This window comes from Lepisma saccharinum, chromosome 9, assembly GCF_977018435.1.
Source record: "Lepisma saccharinum chromosome 9, izLepSacc3.1, whole genome shotgun sequence".
NCBI classification, from domain to species: Eukaryota; Metazoa; Arthropoda; class Insecta; order Zygentoma; family Lepismatidae; genus Lepisma; species Lepisma saccharinum.
The window spans coordinates 65,455,719-65,464,452 of NC_139237.1; the positions used below are offsets into that span (position 1 = coordinate 65,455,719).

Sequence of the window (8,734 nt, forward strand, 5' to 3'; positions counted from 1 at the left end):
GTTTCATCAGAACTTCAAACAGAAACAGAAACAACACATCCTTCTCTACCTGAATCTGTAACTTCAGAAAAGAGCACAGAAAGCTTCAGCTTCCAAACTACACAACCAGCAGAGAAATCAGAGCCTGAAAGCTTCACACCACCACCTTTCGTCGGTACAACCACTACAGCGGAAACATTGACAGAGACAATCGAAACCACTTCTCGCACGACTCCCAAATCTCCTGCCACCGAGCCAAGCACAACAGTTTTCAAAACAACAGCTCATGGCAGCTACACCGAAACAGCAGAGAGTAAAATCACTGAACAGAGCACGGCCACGGAACAAATAACGACCACAGAGCATGAAATGACATCCACACTATCCGAAATTCCCCTTGAAATTAGAATACAGACAGAACGAGAAGACACAACCACATTGGAATCCACGACAACTGAAATGACTCCTCTAACATGCAGCATCGATGACGATTGCCCTACACACTTAGCCTGCCAGCGAGGTCGCTGCATCAACCCTTGCATCGAGAGCAACTCATGCGCAAAGAATGCTCAATGCACTGTTGCTAACCACACCACACATTGCACTTGCCCACCTGGACACAGAGGAAATCCACAAGAGGAGTGCATAAGAGGTACATGCAACACATTCAAACAAGTTTGTAATCACAGCACAATAAAATCTACATATAAATATACTTTTTGCTGTTAAATATCACAATTAAATCTTTTTTCTTCATTCTTGGCTATATCTATCTATCACATTCTTTTTTGTGGTAATGGTTGTGTTTTGCACATTAAGATTAATAGTAGTTACTCTTATAAATTATTGTGTACAGTAACGTCATTAAAAAAAATTAAGAATAACTGAAAAGTAATAAAATCTTTTGTATAATTTATACTGTCTAATTTTCGTTCTTTCAATAATCTTAATCAATATTCATAACTTACAAGAATAAGACAACAGTCAGGAAAAGAAAAGGTCAATGATATGCTTACGTATAACGCTCATAATACACTAATACTACTCCATGTTTTATCTAGCTCCACCTGGTACTCCCAAAGTTGATCGGCCTTGTGTATATGACACTGACTGTCTGGAAACAGAAGCCTGTTTCATGTCATTTTGTCAAGATCCGTGTGAATTTGCAAAAGCCTGTGCATCCACCGCAAAATGCCACGTTAAGGCACACAGGCCCATTTGCACTTGTCCAGCAGGTTACGAAGGAAACCCAACTGTCAAGTGCTTCTTATCCACACCATGTAAGCTACTAATATGTTTAATCACTCTATACCTTCAATCTTCTATCTGTGTGGAAGGGATGAATCAACCATGAAACGCTAACATTACATTTAACATATTGACCGATTAATGTTTTGTTTGTGACTTTTGATTCTGAATGAGCAGTTGGAAACCCGTACTGCAAATAACAAAGCAGTAATTTTTGACTAATGATATTAATAGTGGCTCGCTTTTTTTACAGTACGAAAAATTAGTCCCAAATATTTTCTACTTATATTATTAATCTACTAGGAAGCTTAGTCCAAAATAATTATGTACAACTGGTCATATTGATATGAGATATGAGAATCTTATATTATTCTTATGACTATCCAGCATAAAGAGATGCAACGTACCCCTAAATTCATTGGGTTTCTTTGGAACAATGGCATTAATATTGTACGTTTGACAACCAGAGGTTAAGATGCACTGATACTGGTGGGACCGAACCAAACTTAACCTAGGCAACATTTCCTTGCGAATTATCCACACCTCTTACTACTCAACAGGTTTTAATCTCTATTAGGCATTATCGTATGTGTTTCAATTAAATTTTTACTACTTAACAGGAGTTGCTAGTCTCTATGGCAGATTGGTTAGCACATCTTGCTATGATGACAGAGGTCCTGAGTTCGAATCCCAGCCTAAGCATGAGTGTTCTTTGCGAGTGTCCCATCATCACGTATTCTTACTTTCGCGATTAGCCAAAAGTGGCAGAAAAGCGAAATGAATTAAACCGATTCAATTAACTACTTAACAGTCAGTTATATTGATATTATTGTATACAATCTTTTATTTGACTAGTTAATATATATTTTCCGGCCTAGAAAGCAGATAACAGCAGTGATGGGACTCAGCGTCCTGTCCAAGACCACCCAATGAAAAGCCACTTGGCAACCCTTGGCCCTCCATGAGTTGTTGCATCACATAGTTTAATTGAGTTGTTGGAATATACATTATTATTAATGAAACAATTACATTGTACGAAGTCAGCTGTGTGTTCAGACATAATGATCCATACTGCATAAAATCACTGTGTATTAGTTAATTATGAAAAGACATAGATAAATGAACAGTCTCGAGAAGGAATGTCCCACATATCATTACTCATAATATCAATATTTTATCCCACCAGCCCCATGGTGGGGTCATTACCATAACATGCTACAGAGTCATGGATTGGTTTGAATCCTCAGTAAGGCATGGATGTTCCATTATGTTTGTCCTATCATCTACTTCATCAGCTCATCATCATCATTGTGATTAACAGAAGTAGAAAATAACCAAAAATATGAAGTCCTTATCCGCGATCGTTTTAACTGTAGTTACTACTTTATGTGCAATGGTCATACAAGCATTCAAATAACCAAGAGAGCAATATTTTCTAGGTTCGAGAGATTGTGAAAGTTCTTAATTCCACAAAATAACTGCAGAATCAGAAAACCACATTACATAAAGGAGAGGACATGACAACAAATGCAGTTTATGATGTCTTAAATGTTTTTTTTTTAACCTGTGTATAATTTTTGCTACTTTAGTATAATTAGTTTTCAATAAGATCTCTCTTTTTTTAAAAATTTATATGGTTGAACAATAAGATTCGAATGCATTTAAATTCACAGCACAAACACAGTTAAAATTCACTTCTTACATAAGTATAATTCTGTGCAACTTGCAAAAAATAAAAAAACCTGATTTATTTAATTTCAGTGACTGAGTGGCAGAAAGTCATTGAAAAACATAATCTGAAGACATGTGTTTTCGCAAGTTACACCAAATTATTATGTACTAATTTAAGACATCATGTATAATTGTAGATAAACTTTGATGAAATACAATTTGTAAGCAACAAAAGCTACAAAGCTGAAGCAGAATGGTTGATTCATTCCCTGTTTTGTATATTATATTTATTTCTAGTTTACTACTGTAAAGTAATAATCTCTAGAAAAGTTTCTTATTGTCAGAAAAGCCTTTCATAAGATATATTTAATTTGTAAATAAAAATCATTCTACCTTTTTTTTCCTATTATTTGCTCTATAGGTAAAGTTGGTTGTAGTTATTTGTACTTGTATCACTGGTCCTTTGTACAAAGTGTTAGTGACAACTATATTGTTAGTTACTTTTTCCGAGTCTTTTCCCGTCTTTGACCTCTGTTGAGTATTCTTCTACCAACATAATTTTATGTAGATATTGTTCTTTCTCTGTCCTTTCAACTCCTTCTATGTGTATCACTACAGTGGGTTGCACAAGCAACTCTGAATGCCCTGTGACAGAAGCTTGCATCAATCAGATTTGCCAGAAACCGTGTGACGTCCATAACCCTTGTGCTCACAATGCAGTGTGCATAAACACCAACCATGAATCGGATTGCAGCTGCGCAGAAGGATACCATGGGAATGCTTTTGTAGGATGTGTACCAGGTAAGGTTAAGGCCTTTACTTATTTGTTCTACTATTTACTTGCTCTGAAACTATACAAATATCATAAGATACAATGCTAGTATAGTGGGAATCATTTTCTCCAAGGCTAGTAGACACTTTCTTATGCATTGTGCATGAAAATCCAATAGTATTATTATTTTCACTTTATATTTATAAACAGCATATTGATTGTTATTTTATAACAGGCAATGTTGCACAAACTTCTGGCTTTCATCTTCACACGCAATGGAGTTAGAAGTATTGTCTGAACTTTCATATGTCAACTAAACTAATGCTGTGTGCGAAACCTGAACTGCCGGTGCTATGCGCCGGACCTGATATTTATATATTATCTATCGTCAGTCATCTGTTACCTTTCTCTTATGGTCTACGATAATGCGTAATGTTAGATTATACACACTTGGTCCTGACATCTCTCGAGTTGCATTCTTACCTTCCTACTCTGTAACCGACGAACCCAGATTCGATGAGAACTCTTGTTTGAACTCAAACTCCATTGGGCCTGAAGATGTGAAATCAATGATGATATTAATGTTGTAGAAATTGATCAAACGTGCATTTCATACATTACATTAATTTCTACAGAAATTAATATCATTATCACACAGATGACATAGCATAATGGAAGAAAACATGTTGAAATTTATTTTCAGTAATTGGTTTAAGCCAAACCAGGGCAAATGTTAGTTACATTATTAAAAAATAGAGATGGACAAATATAGAATTTTTGCCAGTATTGATAAGGAACCAACATACATTTTACCGATATCGATAACTGATATTCTGTCAGTTCAATATAACATTGCAAAAGTTCCCCAAAGAACACGAATGGTTCATTTACCTCATTAATTAATTAGCATGACTGGAACACTGCAATGCGTTTTGCCTAAAAAAACTTGCATATTGAGACTTGTTTTACAAAAAACAGTCCATGCAAATTACATGTTTATTTTCACAAAAACAATGAAAAATGTCAGAAATGTTCACTCAGTTACAGGATATCTACGGAAATAGCATATCAGTAAAGTTATTTGCCATTTTACTGATAAAAAGGCATTTGTTGCTGGTGGCAACGTATTAATAAAACCGAGTACCTACTCATTTCTGAACTTGCTCACCTTCCTCCCTTACTGAGTACCTACTCCAGTGGTGAGTGAATGCTCACATTTTGATATACAAAAAAATGTACATGTTCTCAGAAATTAAGTCGATGCTTAAATTACACACAAGTGCACATGGATGCCCACTTAAGTATGAATATCATCAGCAGTGGCGTAGCATGGGCATTTCGGTTGGGAACGCCAAGTCCGAAGGAATGGTCGGCCCTTTTTTGGTTAATAATTTACTTATGGAATTAGTCGCCACAGGTGTTGTTTATTTGCCTGAAGTCAGCTGGGTTTGCAATAAAGCATCATCATCCATACAGTTTTTAGCTAGAAAATTAGATGCCTCACTATGCAACAAATGTTTTGAACTCTGGTGTTTTATACCTTTCGGCATGACACAAATCATTATAAAACCTACCTGAATCACAAGCCTCTGGACAACAGTAGTCGTCATTGTTGTGAATGATCCAACTAATGATTGATTTGGTTTATTTTACTTCGCTTTTCTACCACTTTTGGTTAATCGCGAATATGAATATGAGTGATGATGATATTGATGAAGGGACACTCACAAAGAACACCCGTGCTCACCCCGGGATTCGAATCACGGGCCTCTGTCGTCTTGGTGCACTGTGCAAAACACTCTGATACGGAGGTGGGCGGATGATCCAACTATCGTACACTCTACTAACATAACAGTGCCGATTAGTAATTCAGACCACTGTTTATTACGTCTTGAGAATGTTGATAAACATTTTAAAATAATTTTGTCCAGAGACCATTCGATGTTAAGAGTTTTCAAATGAATGCTAAACATTTCCATTGACACAATATTAAGCAGTTACATAATAACTAAAAAATAATAACCCGCAAAACTATTATTTTTTTATTATTATTAAGTGGTAGAGCAGCCACAGCCTGAACTTCTACCACGAGGACTTCAGCAACTTATTTGACAAAAACTGTGTTGATCTTTTAGTTTTTAATGCACATCGCTGTTCGTGCGATAAATTATACAATGCAGTGGTCATTAAGAAGTGCTATATTTCGGTTTGGTAAAGTTACGTCAGTCAATATTGTGTATTGTAGCAACACACAGCACGAGTGGCACGAGCGCGAAGAACCGGGTGGAAATTCTACCGCTGTCATCTGCTTCAGAAGGCAGGAAGGGTCACGTGAACCAATCACGTAGCCCTCGGCTCCATACGCGGGCGTACGAGAGAGCATTTGGTCGCGTGCTTTAGAGATCCAAGCTTTCCCTCCAGAAAGGCAGCAAGGAATATAGGGTTCTGTACGCCGAACCTGCTCGGCGTACGGCAAGGAAAGGCATTGAAAAAATGCTAGAACGAGTGTTGAGAGTGGAGTGTTGCAAGCGGATCGCGAAAAATAGCTATTATAATGCCATGAAGGTCAGACATATATGAAATTAGTCAAGATTTACTTTATATTTACAGCATTTACGCATTTTTTAAATATTAAATCTGGGAACGCCGGGCATACGGGCGTACTATAACGCTACGCCACTGATCATCAGGGCATAAAAATGGGGATATTTGCATGAAAAACTGCACGGTAAATTTCATTCATATGGAAATGGAGCACTTTCCTGTTTTTCTTAATATGATCCATTGTTTGAATCTTGTTATTATACAGCATGTTCCACTTAGAGGGATCAAGAAATAATTGTTAATTTGAAGTGTAAATAATGGTTTATTAACACACTTTTTACATACCTTGATGCAGAAACTCTCTGAGTTTAGGAAAATGGTTAATGCAACTCGATGTGTGCATCTAGAGTTGCCCTGTAGATATCTAAAGATATTTAAAGGGTCTGCATTCTTACCGTCGCATATCTGTTGCTCTACTGAATAGTGCCACACTTGTTCCGCTTTACACATTGGCATGCATGCACAAGCGTATGTATTCACTATTGGCGTATAAACTCGGATAGTTTCTGTATCTTGTAAAATGAAAATCATAACAATATCCTCCTCTGTTTTTAAAAGGTGGGCATTTATTTGTTGATCCCTCTAAGCAGAACACGCTGTATTGAAAATATACTATATTTGTGATAATTCTAAAAGTGATTTGAAATCACAGAATATGAGCAAGTTTGACAAACTGACTCAGCATGTATACTTTTAAATATGACAAACATGAATAGTGTACTCCAGACAACATAGAAAGTGCATGACTACCTGCAACTATACAAGGAATGACTCTTTTTCTTTTCTAGCGACCAAAAGCTGTGTGACGTATCACGACTGCTTTGTGGACGAGGAATGCGTATCTGGCACCTGCATGAGACAGTGCCAAGACAAGACTATTGACTGTGGCTACAATGCTTACTGCTTGACTGTTGACCAGACGGATGTATGCTTGTGCAGAAAGGGGTTCGTTGGGGATCCTTACACACAGTGTCTCCCTGAAATGCACTGCGGATACAATGGTGACTGCTCACCAGAACTGGCTTGCATTGATCGAACGTGCACCAACCCCTGTTTGGTGGCCAACCCTTGCCCCAAACATGCAACATGTAAAGTGCAGAACCACAGGGCCATGTGCGTCTGCAGTTTGAATTTTGTGGGCACCCCAGCGTTTGGCTGTGTGCAGGCCACTTGCATGTGGCATGACGATTGCGATAGGGATCAATTATGTATAAATGGACAATGCCAGTATGGCTGCCAACAATGCGGAGAGGGTGCTGTGTGCAAGAGCAAAAATGGGGAAATTAAGTGCCTTTGTCCAAGCGGAACGTATGGAGATCCATTAATAAGTTGCAAATGTAAGATTTCTCACGAATATATTTTTTCACCACATTTGTCACAGTTAAAGCTTCTGTTTATAAAATAAATTCATTTTGGCTAAATCATTGTTCTCAAATATCATATTGAAAAGATTTGCAAACAATCAAAGGTGCTAAATTTTTAACATTCTCTTTCTTCAAATTTTCCAATCCTAAAAATATTTTTCGAAAATATACAAGAAATAAATTACAGAGTTGTGCCCAAGTATTGACGAATCAGTTTGTGCTTTGAAAGACAAAATCACTGCACTTTGGTTCATTCAAAATTAACTCTTTGTACTTGTGGGCCTTTGCAACGACTTTTAATATATACTTTTTACTGCACAACAATTTGTAGCTTGTTATACTTTTTCTTAAGTATCCAGATAAAGAGATTTTCATGTACCAATGTTTGTTACATGGCTGTTTTTCCTTGATAGAAAATCCAAGAAAGAGTAGCAAAAACAGAACTCATTTTAATGCAGCCTTCTCAGAATTCAAAATACAACTAGGTTCTAGTTACATAATTCATGATTTGGCATATAGGTGGCAGTAGAGTAGGGGCAAATGTTTATCACTAGAAAATTTACTTCAGAGTGCAAAGGGTTGAACTACAAACTGTTAAACGTGCAGTTGCTTTATTTTTTTAAGGTTAGGATTCATTATAACTAATGATTTTGATGTGTGTGGATGCAACACAAAACATGGATACAATTTGAAATTAACTTTGTTATTTAAAGAAATGAGTGGAAACGATTGTTAATAGATTGTTTCTGTACAATGTAGCCATACATTCATGCGAGACGAATGACGACTGTAAAGGTAGCGAAGCATGCATTGACGACAAATGTAAGGATCCCTGCTATTCTGTCCCACCTCCCTGTGCGCTGAAAGCGCTCTGTATGGTTGTCCAGCACAAACCAGTCTGCATGTGTCCAGATGGATTTGATGGGGATCCTAAAGAACAGTGTAGACAAGGTAAAAGCAAAGGTTATAATTTGTTGACGAAAATATTCAAGAATTTCTTTTTATACAAAATTGTATTGACAAAAGACTTTTATTGACGTACAATGACTATAGACTACAAGACAGTATGTTCATTATCGTATAATAAATTGTTCAT

The 8,734-nt window shown here is 36.8% G+C and overlaps 2 protein-coding genes across 2 annotated transcripts in view; both read left to right on the forward strand.

The window, feature by feature from the left end:
* The window catches only part of dpy (fibrillin-like protein dumpy), a 474,963-nt gene that overhangs the window by 208,386 nt on the left and 257,843 nt on the right, over window positions 1-8,734 (forward strand). Inside the window, exon 47 of the mRNA XM_083128311.1 lies at window positions 310-315. Coding sequence (XP_082984437.1) covers window positions 310-315 — 6 coding nt within the window. The remainder of the gene's footprint in view (window positions 1-309; window positions 316-8,734) is intronic.
* Window positions 39-8,734, forward strand: part of LOC145992840 (uncharacterized) — a 9,062-nt gene continuing 366 nt past the window's right edge. Inside the window, exons 1-4 of the mRNA XM_083129236.1 lie at window positions 39-631; window positions 1,041-1,259; window positions 3,517-3,699; window positions 8,398-8,589. Of these exons, the coding sequence (XP_082985362.1) occupies window positions 349-631; window positions 1,041-1,259; window positions 3,517-3,699; window positions 8,398-8,589 (877 nt within the window). The 5' untranslated portion in view covers window positions 39-348. The remainder of the gene's footprint in view (window positions 632-1,040; window positions 1,260-3,516; window positions 3,700-8,397; window positions 8,590-8,734) is intronic.